The following is a 27,893-nucleotide window of genomic DNA, read 5'->3' as shown; positions in this document are numbered from 1 at the left end:
GTTGTTATGAGTTATAAAACCCCCAAATAGGAGCTGATCCCAGCAGCTACTGAGATGGAATCATTCTGAACCAGGACAAAATACAGGAAAGTGTCAAATTTCGCTATGACAATATGGCAAATATTTTGATTGGAGAGTCAGTTGTGGTTGTAATCTCTTCTGTAGCCCACATGCGTTTCCTACACTTAGGATTGCTGATGAAAGCAGTTGTGAGCAGCAATGCTGGACTTGGTGTAATAAGGCTGGATACCCTCTAACTTTTACTTAGGCAAAATTTGAGAATTGAAACAATGTGCAGCCTTTGTGTTGAACTTGAAGGCTAAATATTAGGGTCTTTATTAATGACAATTTTTGATTATATGGTAGATATTTTTTCTATTCATTTACTTGGTCAGTTACACAGTTTACTCTCTGAAGGAAGGGAACTAATTTCCACCAGACTTAGATTACTAAACGCTATAGTATAAGCATGAAGTATTTATCACTGTTTTCCATGACTATATTAGTTGCTTGGCAAAAAAAAAAAAAAATCCTCAGAACCAACCTTCTCCTCCTCCCACCCCCCATTCCCCCTGAATTACGTTTTGCATATGGCAATTTCCTGATGCATTTCCTGAGAATGTGTGAGCAGTGAATACAGTGAAACATATCTAGGGAACCATTATTTTCTAATTATTCATCCATTCTAGCTGCAATATCTCCATTCTGTTTATGGATTCAAGAAATATATCAGGAAAGGCTTTGCAACAAAATGAGTTGGTCTGCCTGCATTCTTCTAATCTCTGAAATTTTGAATTCTTCTTGAGCTCAGTGGTACAGAAAGACATATGGGATGATCATCAAGAAAAAAAAAATAGGGACGTGAATCCTGGGGCCTCTTTGCTTTTCCTTTCTCTTAATAAATACAGAGCTGCATACACAAGAGACATTTTTGCCTTCCTGCTCCTTCTTTCTGCAAATGTAAATATAATCAGTGGTCAAAATGGAAAGCTAGAAATTCTAATATGGAGATATAGACAACCTACTAGGGAACGAATTAGTACTTCCCATGTTTGTCTATGTATGTTTGATACTCTGGTAAGCACCAGTTCGATATACTATTCCATATTCATCTGCTTTGATCTCTGAATGACTCCTAAAATCAAGAGAATGCATGGTGATGGTAATCAGCTTGGACACATACTCTACAGTTAGAAAAGATGAGGTGAATTAACACAGTTACCACATTTGTATATGTTTACTCAGTAACTGAAGGTCTTTTTGACTGCACAAAAATTAAAGAAAAAAAAAGACACCATGAAAAACAGTATCCTAAAGTATAATCAGCCTTGATTCCATTTCAGCAGAAAGTTGGGTGGGGATAGATAAATCTACCAATAGAGCAACAACTATGGCTATGGATACAATTCTTTCTTACTGGGATCTGATTTTTTTTTCTTTTCAGACCAGACGCTTATGAAAAAGACTGTAACTTCAAATGAGCTCTTGGCAGAAGATGTAATCTTGGCTTTAGTTTTGGGTACATGTGCCCAAAGCACTTAACTTACCTTTTTATGTTCTATATCCTACATTCTCTTGTCCAATGTTGTGTGAGGACTGGGGAAACCAAATGAGTAAATCTTTCTAGTGGACAGTGAAATTTGCAGCCAGGGAGAGTGAGGGGGTGGGGATCTCTCAAAGAATTATTCCGATAATACATTTCTATGGTGTATTGCCTGTTTAAAAAATACAGAAGGGTCAAAATAAAGTTAGGTGTGCACAACAGATTTTCCGTGTTATAAAGTAGGGATTATATTTTGAGATGTAGGGGTTTTTTTTGTTTGTTTGTTTTTTGTCTTGCTAATAATACGTATCATTATTAATTGGACAGTATCTTTTTAAACAACAGATGGTCAATACCAATTTGCATGTAGATTGTCTTATTGGTAAAGAGTTAAGGAATTAAATAGATAAAGAGGGTAGATTAAAATATCTCAACTGTAATGAAACAATAGATAGTGAGGTTTCAGACTGCAATGATGTGGTTCTGCTGCTGTCAATAACTCCTCAAAGGAGTCCAATTATAATAATTAAAATCAATCTGTGATCTTTTTCTGTGTAGTGAACCTTGTGTATCCAGTTTAATTAGTCTGGCATATTAGTAAACTGCTTTTAGGAAAAAAAAAAAATGTTAGAAGTACAGCTTACAGATACTTGCCCATTTTTTTCTTGGTAAAGTTCAAAAAAATGGCAGGCGCTGTAAGGAGGCAATTTCCCATTGAAAACATTGAGTGCCATCTGTAAGGCAACAATGGTGGCTGCATGCTGTAAATAGAAGAAACGTTTAATTAAAGGTATATTGAAAATCATTGCGTGCATCTATTATTTAACAGTATGTCCAATATATTATCTATACATTTAACATTACTTATGTGATCTTCATTAATTTTTTCCCTCTGCCCTCTGCAGTGTTGAGCAAGTACTGTTCTTTTATGGCTGTACAAACTGAAATGCTGCATGTATAGAGGATATACATATTTAAATATTTAAGATGTATTAAGGACTTGCAGTTCTTATCAAAGTTAGTAGGATATGTGAAAACTTATTTGAATAAGAACTGGTGGTTTTCCATGGTAGGTAAACAACTGAGATCTGAAGAGAAAGCTCTTTTGCTGATATATGTCTTATACTTCATTATCAAATTGCAATTTAGCAATAGGAGCTTTTTACACAGAGCAGTCTAAGAATTTCCTTTCCGTTTGAGAGTGTCTGCTCATTCTAAACAAAAATATAAGGTCACAATTGAGTGACTGCTTTCATTATACCTTCTAAAATAACTTACATTAGCTTCATTTTTATGTTCTCCCCCCCCCCCCTTTTTTTTTTTTAACTTTTGCATCTGAAAAATGTGCAGGAAGGAGGAATTTTGTTTCTAAATTATCTTCGTGATACAGTTTCAATAAAACAGAGGTCTTTTCAGTTCTCTGCTCAATCAAAACACTACTACAATGAAATATACAATGCCATCAGGTAGAAAATGGAATGCTTCAGGTTTCAAAGTAGTCTCTATTCATTAAAGAGTGGGAATAATCCAATGATACTTAAGGTTAACCAAATAAAAATGCTTGTATCTGTATTTCATAAAGGAAATGAAATGCTTTCACTGCATTTAAAAACTGCAGAAAGGTAACATAAAAGAAACAGCGAGGACTCACCGCAGAATACATAACCATTTTTTGTTGATGTGAAGGCCTTCTAGCATCTGAGATATGCTTTAGAATAGTTTTTAAAAGAATACCTGAAAGAAAATGGGGAAGCAATGACAATGACTGAAAGAGACACTTTTGTTAACATCCTTATTGTTACTATTTTAATACTATCTGTCTTTAAATGCACCAGATTTATTCTATTGCTCTTATGGATAATTTGTACACAGTGGCCTGATAAGTCTGATATTAATTTTCACATGAACAGTTGGCCTGATTCTGAGTCCATGTAAAATATTTCCAGGATCCCTAATAGCCTCGAGAGCTTTAAACTGTCTGTTCAGAGCTGCTCTGTGCCACCAGAACAGTTCAAGAAGATCACTGTAATGAATACTACCCTCTGTTGTGTGTAACTGTTGACTTCCCGATTTCCAAAGAGCAAATTCATTGGGCTCTTGGCCTTCTTAAATTACATGATTGTATTTTGTTAACTTCTGAAAAATTGTCAATGGTAAACTGTATGAATTAAATCAATGTCAGTGCTAATATGTTAACATAAGATTGAAATCTTCCAGGAATTGAAGTCCTAAAATGAGAACTGTATATGCTAATAGAATTAAACATACCTGTTTTCTTCAGCTACTGAAACAAATTTTAATAACAATTGGTAGTAAACCAGAGGTTTGAGTTTCATTCTTAGTTTTGTATGTTAGAGCTCCAAGAAGGCAAACAAATTAATATATATATGTGATTTGTCCTTGTAGCTCACAGAACCTAACCGTACAGTGGCCATGTAAAGTGAAAATCAGGTCAAAGGGTTGACAGTGGACGAATCCAGTGGATTAAAAAGGTATAAGCTATCTTAAAATTTCAGTTAAAATTTGTTGGGCAGAATAATAAAGCTTAGAATACTCATTTTAGTACTCTCAGCAATGGAAAATGAAAACTCTTAGGAAACAAAGTTACCATCCTAGAGATTATTACAAATAATATTTTGTAAGTTAAGCATGGTGGCTTATGTAAATTTCAGAGTTGATTAATTTCAGCAATAATCTGTATATTACTTTGGGTTTCTTATGCAACGTAATCAAAATGCTAGCTGCTTTATAATGTTGAATTAGTATATTTGTGATTCATATCCTCAACATCTCTTGTCCCATTAGTCAAAATCTCTCAGTGCTGATCACCAATATCCAAATCACGGCATCTGTCATGTCCATGGTTATTACACACGCTTACTTCTTTCCCATTCTACTCCTGATTTTAAATGGGGTAAGAATTTGGCTTACCTCCCTGCAAACGTGACTTTTGTATTTGTTTGTGGAACCCGAATTCTGCCTGTAATAACAATTCTGAGAGCTTTATCAGCTTGGTCCTGACGCCACGAGTAGCCCAAACAGGTAAAGTGTAATTGTTAATATCCTACAGTGAAGAAAGAAAACATGATGATTTTCTTGTTAGTTCCTACTGCTAATTGTTAGTTCTTTTGGCACAAAATACTAGTCAGAACAAATTCTGAATGTTTTGCTCAAATAAATCTTTTTCTTCATAATGACTATATTTTGCATTTAGACAGCTGTGGAATTCTAATTTATAGCATCACTGTTTAAAATAAATTTGAAAGGCAGTGTTCAACAAGAAGAGGAAATATGCTCAAAATTATTACGTAAAAAGCAAATGGCATTATTTATGACAATTTCAAATGCAGTTGTCAGTTGCAAAAAATTCATGTTGTGACTCTTCTTCAGCCATCTGCTGGAATACATCCTGAGATATTTACTGAAACAAATCCTATATAGAAGGTAAAGTATAATGGACTGATTTTTCTTTTGGGAAGCTGCCCAAGATAAGTTAAGGCTGGCTTCTGTGAGAAGGAAATATATTCCAGAACTCCTGGTTTGCACTGCTCTGAATTCCAGTTTAAATAAAGTTGGTATCCTTTCTGTATTTCAATGTAATCTCTATGAGTGTGAGTTGTTGGGCTGAGCTCACCAGGTGGAGTTCTAAAGGCAAATGCCAGCTACTTAAAGACAGGATTTGTTTAGGTAAGTGAAACAGAACAACAACATGTTAGGTTAAACCAGCTCAGGTCACTTTTTCTTTTAACAAGTGAGATTTGTGTCTTGAGAAAAGAATTGCCTAGTTACATGCTATTTAAGACAGTGCTGTAGGCAAGCAAGCACCTCAGTTTCCAAGCTACCCGAAAGTCAGATTACAGCCAATAATAACAAATACAGAGATGCATGCTAATGCAGTTTCATAAATTCTGTTTTAAAAACTAAGAAAGCTCTCTTTCAAGTGCTACACTTGAAAAGGTAAAAGTGATTTTTGTGGCAGACATCTTAATTTATACATCCAAAGTCTTCATTGAGTAGTATGAAAGACCAAAGTTCAACAAATCTAATACTGGAAAGAATGACCCAAATAACTGGTTTTGTCTTCCAGTATTTAGCTAGCTCCCTGATGAGAGCTGCCAGTTTTTCACATTTCTCGGGTCACACAGGTTTATCAGTATAACGATTGAATCAAAAAGTTGTGGTCCTGAGATGTCCTGAATTTGAGCAATATGGAAAGACAACCTAGCTGAAATTACAGTGAGGTACACCAAAATTTTAACACTTCACCTAGCTCAAGGCTCTGGCTAGCACTGCAGTCAAGACTTCATTGATCAAAGCTGGACCTACTCAGAAACTGCAGGACAGAAGGTAAACACATCAGCATCACACCCAAGTGCTACATGTTGGGTGTGAAATACATCTTAAAACTGTTTCAGTTTTCCAGGGCTATCCCAGTATTAATGAACAAGTTATTATTAATACTTGAATTTAAAAATAATTATGCTGTTAAGCAATTTTTAGCAAGTGCTGCCTGCAACAATACCAAAGACATTTTTGACACAAGACCCTGAAATTTTCACTTGCTTCATCTGAGTTAAGTCTAGACTTGGATACGGCATGTAGTGGGATTTGTTGCTAAATTAAAAGTAGTCAGGATTTTTTCAGATCCCAGTCAGAGATACCAAACTGTTGGGCCTATACACCTATGACAGTTGGGCACCATGTACCCCTTTTGTACTAAAATTCATGCTTCTTTGTGATGTGCCGGGTGCCTTTGCTAAGAACAAGCTCCCAAACTTGCACAAATAACCTTTTGTACTATTCCAATGGCTGTTTAATTCCTGAAAATACTGTGACCACCACTGTCCATATGCAAATAATGACTTCTCTTTCTTATGCAATTTGTGTAAAATCTTTGTGGAGGGATTCCTATGTTTCTTTTTCAACAACACATTTTACTCCTGCATGTCTCTATGATGGGGTTTGGAGGAGTAAGAAGACAATTTTATCTGAAGATATGCTTTTGCCAAATAGTCCACATGCAGTCACTGACAAGATGTTGCATTTGGTAGGCAATTGGTCTGTGTTCCTTATAGTGGTGGATGACCCACAGCAGCTTCACACAATCATAGTGTTTTTAGAGGATTTTCAGTTGCGAGTTTGATTTTGAGTGAGGGTTTCTGAGTAAGAGGCTGAAAATAGACTGTGGTTCAGAAAAAAAAATGAAAGTACAGACTTACCTTCTTTTGATGTCTTTCAAACAGTAGAAGTAAAAGCTGAAACTGGTTTTAAGAAAGTGCAAGTATTTCTGTTGGACCTTGATAATTTTTGTATTATTTACCTCATATTGTAAAATGTCAGAGAGCTTCCAAATTCTTTCAGTGTTCAACTTCTTCAGTGGGTATCCAGTGTGAGAGGCTAAAAATTTGAGAAATGGCTGAAATAAAAAAAGCAAATTTTATGTTGCACACAGGGACTTTCTACATTTTTTCTACACACTTCGTACTAGCACATATCAATTTTTAGAAACAAGATAGTCTTTGCATTTAGTGCCTATGCACCATACCATTGTCTAGTGGTACTCACAGGCAGACAGTTACTACCTATTCCACTGGATCCTTTTCCTTTCTTCATGATTATAACCTGGCAGACATAAAACGAATGCTTGTACGAAAATTCATAGCGATCTTGTGAAACCTTGCTTTCATCCAAGTTTTGAGTTGCACCTTCCCTTCTGCTTCTACATTCCAGTTACAAGTTCTCATTTCTGGTCCTTCTTCCAAATGTTTTCGTTCTCTGATACATACTTCATGTGTATATCTTGCATTTGTGTTGCCAAGCACATGGCTTCTCCATTCCTACCTTGGGTTTTCCTTAATTACAACCCAATCTACTATTTCAGTCCACATCCTGATCTTATTTTTAGCCACATCCTGGTCTTACCAAACTATAAGACATAGTATCACATACTGATATTGGGGAAATTACGATATTGGGTAATGGGACAGGACACATACACCAAGAAAGCTTAAAGAAACTGATTTATAATTTATATCTGCTGTATACTACTAGTTTTTCTTGGAAAAACATCAAGATTCTCTTTTAGGCTGAAAAGAGAATTTGGCCTATTCATCTAGAAGAGGCTGGTGATCTGAGTTCATGGTTGAAGTACATGCATAGTTTTTGCTTGGTGGGAATGTTCAGAAGTGGGTAGAGGAGATGCAGATGTATGAGGAAGTCTGGCAGAAATCCAAAAAGGGTTCAAAGGAAGTGCGATAAACACTTTTATTCTGATATTGCTACTGAGTAGAAGGGAGGTATGATGTAACTTTGTTAAAACTGGGAATTATGGTTCATTTGACTGTAATATATATATGCAGAGCCATAGGTAGATGGCTGTTTCAGTGGCTAAAGATTAGAGAAAAACAAGTGAGTTTGGTGGTGCCATTTTGAATAAATCCATGAAGAAAGTTGCAATGGAGTAGACAAATGATTATGTACTCATGGCAAAGAATTTGATGGTGGAGAAAGCTAGGGAGACATTAAAATAAACTTTGAGTGTCTGAATGAAGACTTCAGGTGTGAGATAACTGGTACTTGAGGAAAGCACTGAGGCTATTATAAAGATTTGAGGAATTGAGCTGTGAGAATTTTGTGGTGGAAGAGGAATCTGAACTAGCAAGGAGTTATACAGACAGAGATGTCAAAGGAATTACTAACATGAGACTGAAGAGAGAGAAGTATTGAAGTGAGACACTGATTTGATCTAAGTTTTTGTTTTCTCTGCTCTCCTAAAAGGTAGGTGTAGTAGGTTTTTTTGCAAGGTAGTCAACAATTCATCTTTTTTATGACTTGCAATTTTCAGTTGATGGGGATAGTCCAGTCCAGCTGGCTCTGTAATGTAATTGTATTTTGGGTAAGACGTATACACCCACTTTGAAGATGAGATATCTGGAAGAAGCATATTAACTGCCATTTTTAAAACCTACCTGTTAGATATTGTTGCCAGAAGTTGTACATTTGAATTAGAAGATATCCAGAACTAAAAATACCTTACCCTGTACTGCTTGAACTGCCTTTGGAAATCCCTTGTTGCAAAGGTTTCTCTTAGAAGTTCGTTGTATTTTGGGCAGTGTGAGAAAGGTAAGTAGAGCAACTGAAAATAAAATTGCAAAACATTAGTTAGGCAAGGCACTTCTTGTTCTGCAATTCAACATACACTTTGAGGATTGTTGTTCTGATTGGCTGCACTAATTAAGACAAGCTGCAGAAGTTTTGGGGAATGTTGTTTTCAAGGATATTCATCTTCAGGACCATAAGAGTCATATTGATGACTACTTACAAAATCATCTTTAAATGTTCAGAGGAGTAATAGTTACAGCAGTTCAAAGGTAAAGGACTCATCTACACAAGTTGAAATTTGTCCCTTGACAGAAGACTAACATAAGCCCTCATGTATTTCTTTGTACTTGGCTTCCTCAGGAGTGATTTTACTTGTTGTGTTCAGTCTTTGTTTAAACATACCATCATCTTTTTACAACAAATTACCAGCTGGACTACAAAAGGAGTCTTTGTGCATACTCAGCTCTATTGAGTGGACTTACCACAGCTCCATTTAGTTCAGCCAAATTAAAGAAACTTAAGTTTCCATAACTCAGATTTTTCTTTAATTCCAGGTACTTGAAGGTTAAATGTTACATGTGAGATGGATAATTTAACAATTTGTTAATTCATTTATCTAAGCTGAGTTTATTCTTGTTTGAAGTTTTTTGGTATTAAATTTTAAACAAAAGTTAAAACAAATTTTTACACTGAGATATTATTAACATTTTTCTCTAATGTGTTTTTTTTTTTTTCAGAAATAAAGCTCTATCTACACAGTCCCACAGTTAAAAGAGTTTAAAGATAGAAAAATAATAATAATAATTGAGAATCCTGATGGTATAATTACCTAGGATAGCTTCACAGCAGTTTCTGTCTTTTTAAAAACATAATCTATCCTTTTCAGAAAGTAGGAAAGTATTTCTGAATTATAACCATAGGCTCATGAACAGGCCTGACTTTAGCAATAAATACATGATGAACCTTTTTTTGGGGGGTGGAAGGATATATGTGGTCTCAATCTTACATGTATATGCAGTAAAGATGAATGTCGCTAAAACAGAAATATTAGGGAAAAAAGTAGGAAAAAAGCATATATATTTGTGACTATGATTTTAATTTTTTTTTTAAATAAACTTACTTGATCCCTTAGGTGTGAGTGAGGTGCAGTACCTGCTTGCTGAGGGTGATAGCAGTATTGATACTGGCCAGGTGTTTTTGACTGTTTGATGGAGTTCTACCGTCTGTGACAGTGTCAGAAGAAGCTCCTGACTCTACACCAGGGCTGTGTGCCTGCACAGTAAGACATACATCTTCATATCCTCCATCTTCATGCTCTCATCACCCCGAGGTGAGAACCAGAGTTCCACGTCCCTGTTTAAACTGATTTCCCTATCACAGACTGTGTTAACTAGACTTGTAAACCCACACAATTTATCTCACATAACGTGTGAACGTCCTCTCCCATAATGGGACTCACATTGTACACTCCTGTTTTTTCTTAGCTTTTTACCATAGATTTTCCACAAATGGGGAAGTCCAGCACCACTCATCTGTCCACCTTTCTGCTCTAGGCCAGGTATACGCATGTTACAGAGCTGCTATCTGCACAGCTCTGAGGTGAGGAGTAGAGGAAGGGAGATGAATAAGTATATTACCCTATGAATTCACGCTCTTAAAACTCTTAGTTATCTTTCCTTTTCTCTTTACTTTTTCTGCCAAATCTCAAAGTGCATGCACTGGCTTTCAAAGTGCAAGAAAAACAATACTGTGACACAATTCTTACTGTATTGAGAATCACAGAATAATTCTTTTACCTTTTTAGTTGTCTGGAGCCTAAAAAAAAGGTGAAGCACTAGTGAGAATAGGTATGCTTCCTCTTCTCACATGAAGAAAGTCATGGTTGTGATAACACCAAGTACAGGATCAATCTGTTACTACTTCTAAGGTGTTTTACTCTAATCATAAGCGTTTTGTTCTGTGTTGTTTTGTTTTTCTCTATGTTTTTTTTTTTTATTTCTTTCTTTTTTTTTTTTCTCTATTTATTTTTTTTCATTAACTCCAGGTCTCTGTTATGTTCCATTCTTGTGGAAAATCTTGACAGTATTTCTACTCAGATTATTAGTCCTTTTTGCCCAATGCTTGTAACTTGATATACCTTTCTTTGTTATGACCCTGCCCTTTTTCCTGCTCCTTCATGTCATTTTGGATATTTTACTAATGCTTAAGGGAAAGCAAATGCCCCAGTTTATACTCACATTATCATGTGACAGTGGCACTGTGTGAACTGGAATTGGCTGCCAAAGGATTCTGGGGTTCCAAATCTGGCCTTGTGTCAGTGGATATAGCCCAGCAAGACTTGCCTGAGCACTCATAAGCGTTTGATCACAGTCAGTACTCTGCACATAAATCTGAAGGATGAAAAGAAAAGATTTAATTTTTTTTTTGGGGGGGAGGAGGGGAGAGTTGGTTTTCTTCTGATAATTTTCTTCTTTTGGTAAAAAAGAAGGGGATTGGTACTGTACTGGAGGAGCTGGCATTAGAGTAGGGTAAAGAAAAAAGATGGGGGAGGGAGAAAGAAAAAAGCTGGAATAGGGCCTTGGAATATAATTTTGGTGGACAAGAGAGTTGTGACATGGTAGCTGTTCCCTTTGGGTCCTAATGAAAAATGTAAAACTGACTCCATTTGGCCAACTAGGCTTTGGGATGTGAGGGATGCACTGCGCAACTGGAAATGAAAAGTAAGCTGTGTCTGCACTGCACATGGAAGTGTAGAATTGGAGATATCCAACACAGGTAGTCTGTCATACAGCAGTGAGGCATCTGAACCTTTTTACAGCCTTAAAAACCTTGTGCATGGTTTTCAATTAACTATTAGCTTGAATTAAAGTTGAGCCACAGCTTCAGGGATACTTTGAAACCACATTGAATTCAGTGGGTTACCTCCAAGCACACCAGGTTCAGACTCTCATGGATTCAGGAAGTTCTGGCATCCATGAAAAACATCCTACCTCCCAGATCCAGTACTTGCCTCACTCTGCTTGTAAACAACACTCAGGAAATGAGAGTATCTTCTCCGCATGTACTGTCCAAGCTCATACTGTTGCTGTATGCCAAGCTGTAGAAGTGACAGAAGAGTGTAAGAAGCTCAAGAAGTGTGCTGTGCAACTATTCCTATAAACCAAAATTTAAATAATCTTTAATAAATAATTTTGAGAAAGATCTTAAAATATTTCATTTCTAAAGGGGAGATGGAAAGAGAGCAGGAGAAAAAAATCAGTAAAGTCACTGTGTTGACAGTTATTTTCTGACTTGCACTCTGAAACAAGACCACTGTGTCAACATAGTCTCATTAACACTTACTTTCTTTAGCCATGGGGAAAAAAAAAAGAAAAAAAAGTAGAGAAAAGCTGTTTGCACTCAATCTACATATTGCATGCAAATGGAGATCATTACTATTCATCTCTGAAACTCACATCTTAACGAGTTAAGCTGAAACTCATATCTTAATGGACAAGTAGTCACAGTCCCCTGTGCATATGGCTGTAGTTTAGGTAGATGCCGCTTTCTGCAAAGGGACTTAATTAGGAAGTAGCATGTCTGTAGTGATCCTAATGCATCCATCATAGGAAAAGGATTGCATTTTTCACCCTAGAATGCCTGAATCCTTGCTGAGTAAGTACTAAAGAAAATAAAGGTGTAATGTCCTTGATTAGAGAGGCATGGGAGTTTACCTTATTTAAAAGAGATTATCAGGCAAAGGGACAGTATTTGTACTAAAATAAATGAACATGAATTAGCCATGAGCATATTTGAAATGGAAATTAGAAGGACCATTGGGGTGAAGTTCAAGAACAACCTTTCAGTGAGAGCAATGGAAGTAAAAATACTTGACTAGTTTGAAAGCAGAGCTTGGTAAATGTATGAACGCAGATTGTATGATATGGCTTTTTGCCATGGCAAAAGACTGGATTTGATTGCTTAAAAGGCCCCTCCTATTCCTGTGTGATAAGAGTTGTCATATTAAAAGCTGCTTATTAATTAATGTTATCTTCACAATACGTTTTACTGTAAATGTTATTTGCCTAATTACTGGTCATATGACAAGAGTGGGAAGAATGGGCCATAAGGATAATATCAGATATGTCTTCCTGGCAGATACAATTTTTCATTTTGTTTTACAGTAAGCTATGTGGTTGTTTATCCAAGCTAATAAGATTAGCTGAGGGACAGGGTTACTTAAAGCAGGTACAGAGATGTCCCAACAAAGTTGTCTAGTTCCTGTTGTTTTGCTGGCTCACCGCTCATTAACTGGGAGTGCAGGCACAGCAACCAGCTGGCTATGAGGATATGTCCAGGATATGAATCCCACAGAATAACACCAGTGATTCCATGCAGAAGCTACACTTTCAACATGAGCTAGGTTTTCTGTTTTGGGAAGACAGAAAATCTTGAACAGAAGACTTTGAGTAAAAGTCCTTCATGCCTTTGGGTGTTTTATTGCAATGGTTAATTGCTATCTACAGTCTAAAACTTTTGATTCTTAATTCTGACCTATGTCCCCAGCTTTCAATCCCTGGATCTTGTTACCCTTTTGAATGACACATTCCTAGCAATCACAAATCTTACTCCCAGTAAGCTAATAAACAATAAAATGGTATCAAGTCACTTAATCTCTATGTTAAACTAGCTAGATGACAGTTCTTTACTCACACTGCCAAATAGGTTTTCTAACCTTAGCATTTTTGTAGCTCTTTGCTGAACATTTTCCAACTTAACATCATCGTTTTGTAAAGACATGACATGAGAATCACATGCAACGTCCCTGTAATGGTCTCAGTGTTTATGATCTTACTTGTACGTGGTGTTTCCTGGACTAAATTGAAATATATTTGACTTTGCTCATTTAATCATTATTCTGCACTGGGATCTGAAGTACAGTGATTATTCATTGCTTCCCAAAGTCCATAATTCAGGTTGAAATAGACCTCAGGAGGCCTCTAGTCCAACGTCCTGCTCAAAGCGGAGTCAGCTATAAGGTCAGACCAGGTTACTCAGGGCTTTATCCAGAATGCCAGTCATGGCCCAAAATATGTGTATGTGATCGCTTCTTTCAGTTTCTGGAATTGTGCATAGGGGTTTCCTAGGAAATATGCTAGGCCTAGGCTTCTGCCCCAACTTGCCTAATATGTGTGTTGTTAAATCCTGACGCCTGGGTCTTGAACCCCTCCAGAGCTTACATGGCCTGTAGCACGCTGGCATGTAGCGCTGAACTTGTGTAGTGTACATGTGAAATGATTGAGTCATAGCCGAATTAAGGTATCAGAAGCTGATCTTAACCACCTTTGAGACATTCACTGTTGCTTTCTGCCCGATAATGAGCTTTGCTGCAAAGCTATTGCTCCTTTTTCTCAAGGGAGGTGGTGTGAGAGGAAGTAGGCCTGAACTTGCATCAGAGATTGGTGTGGCCTCCTGAGAACAGAGCAGAGGAGAGGCCCTGTGTGCTGTTTGTTCTCTTCTGATTTTTTTGGAGACCTGGTAAGTGACAAGTTCTCCTCAGAGAGAGAAACATGCATTGTGCTGGACTTGCTGGATATAATATGACAAACAAACATACTGTACAGCAGCCTCACAGAGGCACACACACTGAGCAGTCAGCAAATACATGCACAATAGCCATTTGTCTGGGACTTTCAAGCTTTTGGCACATCTAAACAACTTCAGTGAGGCTTCTGGGTTCCTAGAATACTGGCCAAATGACTAGTGCATTTTTTGATACAAACAGCTTATCTTGGGGAAGAAGGAATGAAGCACAGACACAATGGATAGTGCTGGTGGGAGTGGAGCAGAAGAAGGGTTAAAATCTCCTAGTGCTCCCATATTCATCTGGAGCCTGATAGTACAGGATATTTATGTGATACTTCTGCTAGAACTGATCTTAGTAGTAATGAGCTAGGCATCTCTGCTCAGCAGAGACTGAGGGTGGTCTGTGAGTGCTTCCACCACCTTGTTCTGCAGTTGGTTAAAGTTATGTGTTTAGTTTCATGTGAACTGTGGTGCTGCCAGCACCTGTCTCCACTTGGAAGACCCCAGTCTACAATGAAATATCTCAACATGTGCTGCTATTGGACCAGAACAGGCCAACTTGGTGTCAGTGAAATCGGTGACTACTCACAGCTGTAGCTTCCCAGTACGTTCTTTGTCTGTCCTACAAGAGATCTGCATATACCAACTTAATAGGGGCTTTCTCAAGTTAAAACAAAGTACTAAAAAACAAATATCAGCAGACCATGCTCTAATATTTCTGTATTTTGGCCCTGGTAAACAAACACACCTTGGTAAGCTGTCCATATCCATACTGCCTTGCAACTTCTTTGTGTTTGTCAGTTGGAAAAAACTCCTGCGGGGTAAGATCACCGTGGCGAAACACCTGGTAAAATAGACAGAATTCCCTTCGTGTTACTGGGCTTTTTATGGTGGACATAGTTAGTGCAGTCCCAAGGATTATGCAATGATAGAGAATACTTTATCTAGCAGTCACTAAATATATTCATGGTACTTATCTTGGATCTACATAACTACAGTACCTGTTACTAGACAATGTAACTCCTGTTTTTTCCTGGCATTTGGAAAACAGTTAGCTCAAATAAATTTTTACAAGTTATAAAAATTTTATAATATTTTATATATTTTACAGAGGTTTTATGTATTTGTGGAGGTACAGACTACAACAGTGACAGACAGTAAACAAACAGAAACATATAAATAATTTTCCAGGAATATTGGAACATTAATATTTTCGTAGGACTAACTGGGAGTTCAAAAGGAAGAAAAAAAAAAAACAAAACTACAGCTCAGCAGTACTTTGAGCAGTATTTTGAGTATTAAAACAAATTAGTCTTAAAAAGCCACATGTTGACTTTTTCATCACAAGAGGTGATGACTGTGTCATCTAATATCCAAATACAGGCTAAACTGTTACTTGGAAAACACTGAACCTGTTACGGAGTTTCACTTCGTACAAAGGATACATCTATAAAGATGCATCAAGATTTTTCATTCCTGTGATGAATTCTCTCATTGCCCAGCATAATTCCTGTAAATATATGTTATAAAATTGTAAAATTTTACCACCAGATTTATTTACTTGTTTTATTTCTTTGGCCAAATAGGGAAAAATAAAATTGAATCTTCAGGAGAAAAAAAAAATACAAGTGACTTATAAGCTTGTGCGATATTCAGAACAGACCAAATTCAGGCCTCCTGCAAAGAACAGTATGTCATAATCATTGCAAATAGCATTTGTTTTACAGCATGGGTTCTATGTTGCATATTCAGTGCCATCGTACATTTTTTTGGGTTTCACATAATTAAATTTGATTACTTGTTAATGCAGTGAAACCAGTAGAATAGCAGAAACTCTTCTATGGTGAAGAGGATTTTGTTAATGCAGTGAAAATAGCTGAATAGCAAAACTCTTCCAAGGTGAACGGGGTTTTTGCAGGCCATTGAAATTTAGTTATGAAATCCTATTTTACAATTTAAAAATAATGATAGGCAATTTCTCTCTTATTGATGTAAAAATAATAATTAAAACAAACAAACAAAAAACACTCTTAGTCATTCCAGAAGGTTACTTTCAGTTACTTCCATCCAGGACTGCACAAAGGAGATAACATTATAAAATCTTATTTAAAAAATGGGGATTGCTTTTTGTACAATGTAACAGTGAATTCTGAGTATGCAGTACACACTTCAGTATTCACAAAGTACCCCCTCTCCCACACTCCAGACCATAAGAAGAGCAGCAAGTGACAGGTTTGAGGTCCATTTATCCATGAACCATATACTTACTACGGACACAAACTTCAGTTTTCTTTTTGCTGTGGTTTGGTGAAGGAAGACGCAGAAAAGGCAGAATGTGAAGCACAGACTCCAGATCCCACACACCAGCTGCCTTGACCTCATTCTGGGGGTAGCGTTCAGTTATTTTGCACCCTGGAGCCCCTGGCTGAACGTGGTACAGTAGATATGTGGCTTAGAGGGGAGGAGTCAGTGGTGCTTGGTGGCGTCCAAAAGTGGGCTGTGTTTTTGCCTCTGCCTGTGGATCCATGAAATGAAAAGTGCATTTGGCACTAGCACTCAATTTCTGTGTCCCACGTCTAATGGGAAGAAGAATTATTGAGCTCTCCAATTCCTGCGCAAGGCACCTGCAATACAGGTGAATGTAAAGAACTGTACATGGCCTTCCATCAGTTAAGCTAGGATTTGGTATGAGTCAGCCTTCTCAAAAGTGAAAATGCTGCAGATATGTTGTCTCTTGCTATAACAATGCTCACACAGTCTTCTTTGAAAACTTTGAATTAGAAAGTGAGAGAGTACGGTGCTGGCAATTGTTCTGTAATCAAGGATCTCTGGAGTTACCAGTAGATTTGGCTGTGGTCTTTAGCAGAAATAAATATCAGAGGACTTTCTTGCATGGCAGCAGGGATAAGCCTAAACTGACTGCAAAAAATAAAGATATGTCTATGAACTTTTCATCTCTATAGTAGGTCCATTATGTGCCTAGTGACAAAGTGTGTGCCACCGTTTTCTAAAACTATGCCTAAAATTTCACAGTTAGGTAAACCTTTGATTTTCAAATTTCTCTTGCTGCAGTTGTTATTGTTTATGCATTGTTTATGCATTGTTATAACATGCATAAATCGAGAGTTGTCTCTGTCATTTCCCCTATACATTTTAGATAAAAAAATCTAGCTCATAGACAGTCTTGCAAGAGACAGAATTGATCTTACAATCTTGGTCTTAGCGTATAGGTTCAGTCACAGTACTGTGTTATTAAAAGCCCTGTTAACATGTAAAAATTGAGGGTGATTTCTGAGTGATCAAAAGGTCTCTGTATGTAAGAATTTTAAAGGTATTGCTGAAAAAAATCTTGTTGCTACCCCAAAAGGTTATGTAATCTCAAGCTAGTTTAAAGCACAAATAACAAACTTTCCCTTGTAATTATTAGATATGGGATTGCCTAGAGGGATCAGTTCTCTTTCCTGAAGTAACAATGCCATATCTTTCACATGTCAGAACTGAAGAGATTCCTCTGTGAAACATTCAGAGGTCAGACTTTCTTGGTGCAAGATGGTTCATATGTCATTTTTGCTTTTGTGCCTGACAAATCTAACCTATTCATGCAAAAATAGATGGATATATGGAGTTGCTCACATTTGTTGAGAAAGAGAATTCTTTTATTATTATTATTATTTAATAAGAGCCCTCAGGGAGATGTGGGTCAACTGATTAAAGCTATCCACACTCTGTATGGTTTCCTGTCTCTCCTGTCTGTAAAACTTCAAAAATCTCTTTGAGTTGACTGTGTGCATTGCAGTTTCTAGAGGACATGACATCTGAAGACACTCCTAAAATACAGTACTTTGCAAGGCAAGTTTTTTTAGTTATACAAACTGGTATCAGTGAGAAAAAAAAAAAAAGAGAGAGAAAAAAAACATTTTTGGAATTGCAGGGCTCCATTCAGGTTCTTCAGATACTGTAGATAAGTCTAGCGGGGACAACAGATACATGATAGGAGCAGAAAGTTTTAACTTTATTCTTTTCCAAGCACTCATTGTCTCCCACGTTTTGTGAGATTTCTGAAACAAGGAAGATAAAATTACTCTGACTTTGGAGATGACAAAACATTAGGGTAAAATCTGATCTTGGTCCTGCTGATTCTGTGGAAAGAGACACATAAAGTGTTGGAGTTATTTTAAAGTACACCACGTTGGTGTAAATTTGTTCCTGATGAAGGTTGCAGAAGGAGAATGAAACTGTGCTGCATCACATACCCTCCTTCCTGAGAGTAAAACTCAGGAGATGGAGCTTTCGTGGCAGCTATCTCACACCTGCAGAAATCCTCTGTTGTGGGTGGTGAGTGATGTAAAAACTACAGCTGGTTTCAAAGTCAAGGTAACAGATTCTTTTGTATGCCTGCAGACAGCGTTAAAACAGGAGAAGGTGGAAGAGGAGGAGATAATGATAAAGACAATAAATGAACCTCCCTGACTACATTAAAAGTACAAAGGAAAACATCTCAGGTACGGATTATATGCCTTTATTTTACCAGTAAAGTTGGTGAAATACTTATTAGATGATGTTAAACATAATATTATTAAGTAAAAGTACACCTTTGTGTGTCATGCACTGGGATATCTGAAAAGTCAGTGTGTTAAGTTATGCTGCTGACTCTGAATTGTTTAGGGAATACAAGTTTCATTAATGAACCTTCAGCCCTTCTAAGTAGGTTCACAGTTCGTTCTGTTGTTTTTAAAAGCTCTTTCATCCAAACGATAAAATTTGTAACCCTTACCCCCAAACTGCAATGTAAAGAATTTTCTCCTAGATGTGATGTTTGTCCCCCTCCACCATCTTTTATTAAGTGTAGGGTTAAATCTGTCTGGTATTTAGACACAGTATGAGATTGGACGTGTACCCTGATATGTAGCTTCTCCACTGGCAAAGGGGGATCAGGAGCAGTGGAAGATACACTGATAAGCAAGTTAAGAGAAGGCTCCAGTGTGGAATTAGTGGGGGTAGAAGGAGGAAGGTATAGGAAGACTCAAGACTTCCTACCCTGCCTCCTCTCCTTCCTCCTCCGTGAAGTGTACCCTGGTAGGATACTTGCTCCAGCCTCCAGTGTTGAAGTCATGACTCTGTGGCTTTTGTAGTCTTGATATCTATTTCCACTTCCATGTCTTTTCCATGTCTTCTCTCCCCAGCTCCACTCAGGTCAGGGCTGTGTCTGTCCCTCAGCAGAGTTCAGTGTAAGGATGTTTCCTCTGGCTTGCAGTCCTCCTGTTTATCTCTTGCTTGCACACCATGAGCAAACAATAAAAAACACCGAGGGCATCATTCACTCAGCTGCAATAAACTTATGGCCAGAACAAAAGAGTTCCAACTCCAAATAATTTTCTTGAAGTCTAAATAGATAGGTATCAACTGCCTCTGTTTGGCTAATGCTTAACATAGACTTCTTTGGTCCTTTACGGTAGGAGAACAAAAGCATGTCATGTCACCATGCCTGTGTCACAGGGACACATTACACCCACCTCAAAAAGAATTCTGCCCTAATCAGATGTACGCTTTCTGTTAATGATTGCAGTGCTGGCATGCAATATTCTCTCAACCCATTTTAAGACTGGGTTAGAGGTATTTTCACCTTCCCTGAGGAGCTGGATCAAGGCTTGTCAGCAGCATGAAAAAAATACAGCATCCACAGCCTGCAAATAAAGAAATCTGCAATGGTAACAGGATCTCTAGAGGGCTCTGAATGATGTTTTTGATGCTGCTGGCAGGAGCCATCATTTTCCTTCAATGGCATCAGAAAAAAGAGACAGCAGTTGGCGTTGGGACTTGTAAGCAGTGGGGCTGTGGTCATTCTTAGGCCATTCAGCCTTCGCTGGTTGGGTCCAAAGCTGTACTGACATCAATCTGAGATAAAAATCTTTTTTTGCACAGTGGCCAGCTTATTCTCTATTATATTTATGCAGACATAGAGTAACTACACAGAAGCTAATGGAGTTATTCCAGATGCATTTCCCTTGAGGTTTACACAGCTGTTCTTCCATGGATATTACCCTCAGCACCTTCTGATCTCCATTTTGTGGCTGTGTTTATGTGCATCAGGTGCTCCAGATCATCACTCAGTATGATTTCAATTAGCTCTTTGTCTTTGATAGAGTTACACTGGTTTGCAGGAGCTTCAAAATACAAGAGAAGGAGAACATGAAAATGCTTTTCCTCCAGCTGCTCTGATTAAAAAGCATTATCAAAAAATGGGAAGCTGGTGTTCAGGCAAAAAGAGATCAAATTCCAGATCCAATCTTCATCTGGGGTTTTGCTGTATTGTAAAGCCCCTTCCTTTCAAATATAAGCACTTTTTCTGCAGTTTCACGTGATTTGTCTTTGTCATCATAAAGCATGTGACTCAAGAGAAACAAGGCTGATGCAGAGGAGATTAAGATGCAGCTTGGTAGTTGTGTCTTAACAGGTGATGACTTTAACATCAGATTGAAGGTGGCGTTATTCCGCTTTGTGGTGATGTTTATTTTGGCCTCAGGCCATCCCTGAGACACAAACCTAAATTCTGCACTGTGTAAACCATCTTTATTTTTTTGTCACAAATTCTATGAATGAATTCAAGCAATATTTTATGGAACAGATCACACAACTGGACTACCACTGCAGGAAAGAGGTAAGGTTTGTAGCAAATTTCTAGGACACAAAGGTCTTTAGACCACTAACACTATCTAATCATCAAGACTTACTAATTACTTGTATGGGACTGTCAGGCTTCATGTCATTTTGACAGTAGAAGGTAAGATATTTCTTGTACTGGAGGAAGAGAAAAACATTTTCTTCCAGCTAGCCGTCGTTGTAGCTGTCTATCTGGGGTTAAAGCCAGAAGTGTTTCATCTGGGTGCTAATGTAAGTTCAAACAACCTCCTCATGTTTAATCAAGCATCAAGCTATTGTCCTTATGTGCCTTAGAATACCTGAGGGGTTTGGGCTCCTGCTTTCTTTAATTTTTAATAATTACATTTAACTTTGAAGTAACACACAATAACTATGATTAAAACGATTGTTCTGCTCAGCTGGAATGGTTTCTGATTGTGCCCTAGCACAATGCGGCAAGATTTGAAATGTAACTATGTGGGAGTGAAGATATGTTCTTTCACTATTTATTTTTTTATTTCCACTGGAATAAAACAAAAAATACTTCATAAAAACACAACCTGAGGTGAAATGCAAGTCCAAAATTTTTCATAAGTATTACATCTTGCTGGTGATGAGTGCAATCTACATGTGGTGGTAGTTTCAGTTTTGGCACTTAAATCCTGAATTAGGAGTGAAAAATTAATAAATTAGTTGTTTGCTTCAGCAAACTGTCCTCTCCTTCTTCTCCCTTCTCATTCTGCTTCTGTGTTGTTATTATTCTTCAGTCTCTTTGGTTTCTTGGTACTTTTTGTTATTTTTGCTTTTGTTTATTTTAACTATTGAAGCATTTTATGCTAAGATATAAGCATACTGTAATGACACATTTCAAATCTTTTTTGGCCAAGTGTTTTCTTGAGAGAGTAGTGGTTGATTGAAATATTGACACAAACATTTTCTGAATGAAACTATCAGAACTGTTACAATGGAGGACTGTTATCAAACTGTCAAAGTTCTTGATATTTCCAGTGTGACTTTTATCAGTAAAATTTTCATTGACTTGCCAATATGGTTGTTATAACCAAATTAAATATGTTTCAGGGCATATATCTAATTTGTCTCACATTAAATCAAACTAGAATAAGTACTAAATATCAGGGTGATGGAGGTTGAGAAGTTTTGGAGAAAAAAATCTTTAATTTGGTGACACTGAGTTGCTTCTGTCAGAAATTTTAATATGCTCTCTAATATATGTGTGTATATATATATAAAGTGATGTTCCATCTTCTTACCTACTATGTTGTCCGTATAAAGTACAAAAGGTGTAAAAGTGTATTCTGCAAAACTATGGAACGAGCTTTCCATAGGGCAATAGCCGAAGTGATGAACAGACAATTGTGGCAAGTAATCTGCTGGTTTTTTTTGGGATCTTTTACTCATACCTCTTGTTGGCAAGGAGGGTAAGTTGGGTGGGTGAGTCAGCTTCAAGAACCCATTTTCATAGAAAAAGAAGGGACAGTAACAGGAAGATAGGCTTGAATTCATGCAGGGAGGTGGCCAAGGCGTTTGTGAAGTGCTTCCATCACTGAGACAGATTAATACTACCTTCAAATGCTGATCGTTCTTGGAAACAACCAAGCTACCCAACAATTAGTAGCTTAGTTGATAATTATAATGTGGGTTTAGTTTTACAAAGTGTGGGTTTACAGGTTTGATTTATAACATGTTGGGCTTTCCAAAGAACTTGGGAAAGTGCAACACCAAATACAGGTAAGCCAGCCAAAGTACTTTGGTTAACTGTGGTACAACCCTCTCTATTCTACCTGAATAATTGACTTGGTCTTCAGTAAAGGCTACATGCTCAGGCATGAGTACAAAATGGAGAAGCAATGTTAAAGCCTTAGGTAATGGAATAAAAGGCTACCCTAAGGAATCCTGAGTTTAACAGATATGTGATTAAGCTCATGTTCTGATTGACATCAGTAGATGGAAGGTGGTAGCCCACAAAAACAAGCTTTGCTGTGATTTACATTTCTCCAAGCATGATAGAATTGGTCAGGTTTCATCTGTGGTTCTTCATGTTTTCCACATACAATGAATAGTGAATAATATATAGCATCCTCTCAGTCAAACTGTGAATCTCTTCTGTTTTGTCAGCTCTAGATCAGAGTAGTGTCTTACCTTAATTCAAAGCATGAAATGAGAAAAATGCAGTAGTATGAAAGTTTATTTTAGTGCAAACCAAATAAAAAATTTATGCTTAAACCCACAAAAGAACCAAGTAGTAGTACAGAGGTTAGAAAAATGTTTGCATATATCTACAGACACCTTAGAGAATTATTTTACAAAGGTATATTGCCATCTAGTGCTTAACTCCCATCTGTTCGCTGTACTTTGAGCTAGTGCATTTGCAGTAGATTCCTGACTGACACTTTTATGAGGATCATCAGAAATTCAGTGATATATTGAGAAATGTAGAATAGCAGGACCACAGCCAGATATTAAGAATGCATGACTCCATTTCCAAATCTACATAAAGGTTAAGTTCAATGATTTTTCACTTCTACAGTCAGGGTTGCTGCCAATATAAATTTTCTGTCCAGAAAGAGAGAGTTTATTAAAGTTGGTACTTGTTTCAACATTGATATAAGTAATGAAAAAAGTTTTTTTTTTTTTTTTTTAATATATACTTGTAGTATTAACCCTTAGAAAAATTCTCTTTGTACATTTCATTTGTATAGGCACAAGAATTCAACATCTTCATAGAGAGAGATGAGTCTCGATTAATTTTACGAAGTAAGAGAATTTGATTAACCCAGCCTGATCTTTCTGGTCAATGTAGCTTCTTCTCTTTTTACATGTAGGCAAAGAGTTTGGCTGATTTTATTGCACACTCTTTGCCTCTTGTCAGTAGTGGTCTAACATAATTACTTTCAAGATGTCTCTTTAACTTCATTATCACCTCATGAAGCAAAGTGTATCTAAATCTACACCCTGCTGTTTAATGTTTAGTTTCCTGGAAACAATATTTCATGATGTATTTAAAGGCTCAGTATGGCTTGATTGGTCTCTAAATTGTTAAATATTCTATTGGAAATCTATATTTTACTGTAGTCACTGCATTACAAATACCAAGTTTTGATAATGACATAGGCAGTCATGGTGATTTTGGAAAAATTGCAAGTAAATGCAGTTTGGGGACTGATATGAATTATTTCCCTTTGGGGGGAAAAAAAAAAAAAGGAAAGGGAGAGATCTCACTGCAGATACCAGAATGCATTTCTAACTGATTTACCATCCTCCAAAACTATGAGACAAGCACAATGTTCTGGAACTGACTTGTTTCTTTATAAATGCTTCAGAATTATTTCAGAAGTGACACTACTATGGAGTTAAATCAGCAGAACATTGTTGATATACCTTCTCTGGTATCATCTCATCTCCTGGAGACATATAGCAGAAGGACCTGTGTGACTTTTATTTCATGGAGTTCTACATTTGCTCAGTGGTTAAAACTTAAAAGTACAACTCCCCAAAATGTGAACTAAACCCTGCTGCTTTATGTATAGTGTATAATACACAGTCCTGTTCATGTAGTCTGGTTACACATATTGAATATTCACTAAACCAAAACCACTATGAACTGGTGACCTTGGGACTTCTGGCCTCTGAAGCGATGGCATCTTAAACAGGACATCTTAAGCCACCTCTGATGTGAGATTTGTTTGTTTATGCACAGAGGCATAAAGTCCCCTACCAGAAGGGATTTATAAGTGTATTACAAAGAATGTATATTTTTCCCTTGCTTAAATACATGCTAGAGCAGAAAGAAGCAAAAGAAGTGAGAAAATATTAGGCAATGCTTATGAACATTGAAATGTTCTGTCTTTTGAAATAGCAAGACAAAAAGCATATTTCTGATACAAAATATCCTGGTACTTCTTCCTGTTCATAAGACTTCATAAGGCCCTGTACCAAGTGTGGTCAGGAATTGGAATGGGCTGCCTAAAGACGTGGTGGAGTCACCATCCCTGGAGGTATTTAAGAGATGTGTGGATGTGGTGCTTAGGGGCATGGTTTAGTGGTGGACTTGATAGTGTTAGATGATTGGACTTGATGGGCTTAAGGATCTTTTCCAACCTAAATGATTCTATGATTCTATAATTTCGAACAAGTCAGCTCCAACAAGACTCAAACATTATGTCTTGATGTACAAAGGAGTGTGGGAGACCTGTGGCTTTCCATGGCTCTGATCAGAACAACAAGAAAATTTTACTGAATGTTTACTCTTTGAAACAAAATGACTGTAAGTGGGAAGTGTCTTGGAGGAATGTGAAGTCTGGCTTGCAGTTCTGACTAGGCAACTGTTTATTTTACTGTTATCAAATTTCTTTCAAAAATCAAGGGCAGTATTATAATGCTACATGCAAATACATTTTCCACCTCTGTTCTTCAGGAAAGAAGAATTCTTTTCACTGTATTCCTTTCTATTGAATACTAAAAAAGACAAAGTGAAAACCAAAATGAAACTCTGTATATGAGGTACACTGAAGAGGTTAAAAGTTTTTTATATCTTTCTCAGAGCTCTTGAAATTTGAATGTTCATGTTCACCACCATTTAAGGTCTGAAAGATGTAGGGCTGTTTAGAGTAAAGAAGACATGACAATAGCTTTCACATATTTAAAGGCTGCAAGTAAGAGGAAAGTAATAAACTTGCCTGTGCTGGGCAAGGGAAGAAAAAAAAAAAAAAAAAACTGGAATTGCAGAGAGGCAGGCTGAGCTTATACATTAGCAAAACTAAAAATAAGAAGAGTGAAGCACTGCCTATGGAAACTGAAATTTCCATCATTTAAGATGTTTGAAAGTGAGTTATGTGACTTTCCAATAAACAAATAGTTACACATCTGCTTCGTGGAATTGGAAATAGGCTAGATTGTCTCTTGGTGTCCCTTTCACTTCCATTTTTCACTAATTTTATGATTTCATAACAAATGTCTTGGCATGTACTATTCACTAATTCTTAGTCTGAGGAAGCTGATGTTCTTTTGGGACTGAAAACTCTTGCAATTGAAAACTTTTGTATTTGGTCTGGGTAGCATAAAATAGTTATATTCTGCTGTATATAGAGACAACTTGAAAGCAGCATCTCCTGTGTGCTTTTAATTTCTATGCATTGCACAGTAATGTTTTTTGTCTCTTTCTAATTAATGAAGTTCAGTTTAAAAAAATGAGTTAATTTTCACCTGCTTAATATTTACCTCTATTCTGGCATAGTACTGTAGAATATTTGAAGCTGATGAGTTTGTTGAAGGCAATGAGGCCAAATTCAAAGTATAGCCCAGTTGCTAACTCCTCCCCATTATGATACAGATAAGAGATTACATTCCCTGCAGACAATTTTCTTTTTTTTGAGTTGTGTTAATGAAGAATATTGTGGATGCTTCTGCAGAAATGAATTTCCTCCTCAAACCACTTAACAATTCCACTTACTGGTGTTTTGCCAAACACTCTAAGTGTTTTCCATAACTAAAGCTTCTGCAGTCAAATTATAAAAGATGACAGCATGATAAGAAGAAATCTAGATAATTGTGCATAGTGTGGACTTCATGCCCATCAACTCCATGTGACAGCTGGTCCTCAAAGGTATGACTGTCTCTAATGCCTTCTAGCTGTTGATTTCGATACTGTCAGGCTTCTGGGATAACTGATATTTAGCCTTAGTCAGAAAACGGCAGGAGACTGGACAAACTGTATGTGGAGTAAGCTGTAACATTCTGGAGAAATTACTTTTTTGATTGAAGCCCTGAACTGATTTGCAGACACCTGGCTGGAGTTTAAGACCACAGTTGGTTTCCTGTTTGATTTCTGATGTGAGCTTTTCGAGGCAGTGGAAGCAGGGTCATGGGGCCTGGGAAGAGTACGGGCATGCTGCCTGAATGTGCAGGGATGGGATCCGGAAAGCCTGTGATTGCAGTGCAGAGGCTGCTCCTGTTAACACGGAGCTAAGCTTAGCTGCCTGAGAAGCCCAGTGAATGAGCTGAGTCAGGGTGCTGTGACACTGTGACTGAGATCCCTCCATGCTCCAGCCTCGCTAGCTTGTTACTGCTGCAGTTTCAGTCTATCCAGAAGCTAGATCTGTTACTACTGATGAGATACTTTCTTTGTTTAGAGGAAGAAAAGTAGGAAGCATGCTTGCTTCATCTTCCATTTTTTTCCCTGATTATGTATTGCTTGCATTTTAACCCAATATTAAACTTTTCTGTAATTACCATATTTTAAAAGCTCAGACTGGTGACTTTTCTGAATAGGTCCTCTACAGTAGTGCTCAGAAAGCAATCTCTCACTTAGATGTCCTGAGCATTAGCTGATCATCAGATCATAAAGAAATGGATTCCCCTAGTATGCAATTACATAATTAGAGGCCATTTTTTTTTGTTTTTGTTTTGTTTTTATACTTTTTTCTTTTTTTGTGGTCTACTATTATCAGGCAATGATGAATTTTAGCTAGATTGCACTGTCTTTATGCTGATCTTCACTGCCAAGATCCTTCTACTGGGAGATCAATTTCTGCTTCTGCTCACATGGGTAGCACTCATGTTAGCACTACGTATAAGACAGTGTGTTACAACAGCCATTGAATTCACTTGTTAGAAATGTCACACTGAAAGTCTCCAGCATACCTCTGTAAATGAAAACCTAAGTTAGTATGAAGATGTTAAGCATGAGAAATAATCATGTTAGGAAAGGTCAGACATTTCAACTGTATTGTTAAATCAAACAGATAACCCTCATCTCCATAAATGCTGACTCTAACTTTCTTCCCACTTCAGGGAATCCACAGATGTGTGGATATATGATCCTGAAACTGTATCTTTGTTCTTATCTCTACTGCCTTTATGAATAAACATTTCCCTGCCTCCCCTAGTAACACTTATTTCAAGGACAGACACTAGTGTGTAGGTAATAGAGTTCAAAGCTGCAACACCTTTTACTGCTTACACAGAGATGAACAAACCTGCTGCCTGTACAACCTTATTCTCTGTTCTCAGAAAGGGGGAAAACCCT

General features: G+C 37.2%; 1 protein-coding gene across 1 annotated transcript; it reads right to left on the bottom strand.

Annotated features, from left to right (window-relative positions):
* Positions 1-1,465: 1,465 nt before the first annotated feature.
* On the bottom strand, positions 1,466-16,591 carry LOC121064324 (prostatic acid phosphatase-like). Its single transcript, XM_040545588.1, has 11 exons — positions 16,478-16,591; positions 14,958-15,053; positions 11,655-11,741; positions 10,882-11,034; positions 9,797-9,916; positions 8,580-8,678; positions 6,864-6,959; positions 4,475-4,607; positions 3,195-3,277; positions 2,198-2,304; positions 1,466-1,715 (listed from the first exon to the last, which is right to left on the bottom strand). Exons 1-11 carry the CDS (start codon positions 16,589-16,591, stop codon positions 1,559-1,561), a joined length of 1,245 nt encoding a protein of 414 aa, XP_040401522.1. The 3' UTR covers positions 1,466-1,558.
* Positions 16,592-27,893: the final 11,302 nt, after the last annotated feature.

This window comes from Cygnus olor, chromosome 2 (assembly GCF_009769625.2).
Source record: "Cygnus olor isolate bCygOlo1 chromosome 2, bCygOlo1.pri.v2, whole genome shotgun sequence".
Lineage (NCBI taxonomy): Eukaryota > Metazoa > Chordata > Aves > Anseriformes > Anatidae > Cygnus > Cygnus olor.
Note: the sequence above shows the minus strand (reverse complement) of the source record. Positions and strands in the feature narration are given on the sequence as shown.

Bases quoted from the DNA above. Each gene is read 5' to 3' on its own strand.
- LOC121064324 (XM_040545588.1), bottom strand. From the start codon at position 16,591: ATGAGGTCAAGGCAGCTGGTGTGTGGGATCTGGAGTCTGTGCTTCACA. The intron at 6,960-8,579 runs GTAAGGTATTTT...TTTTTATTTCAG, and splicing joins GGCAGTTCAAGCAGTACAGG to CCATTTCTCAAATTTTTAGC. The intron at 4,608-6,863 runs GTAAATAATACA...TCTTCACTGTAG, and splicing joins CTGACATTTTACAATATGAG to GATATTAACAATTACACTTT.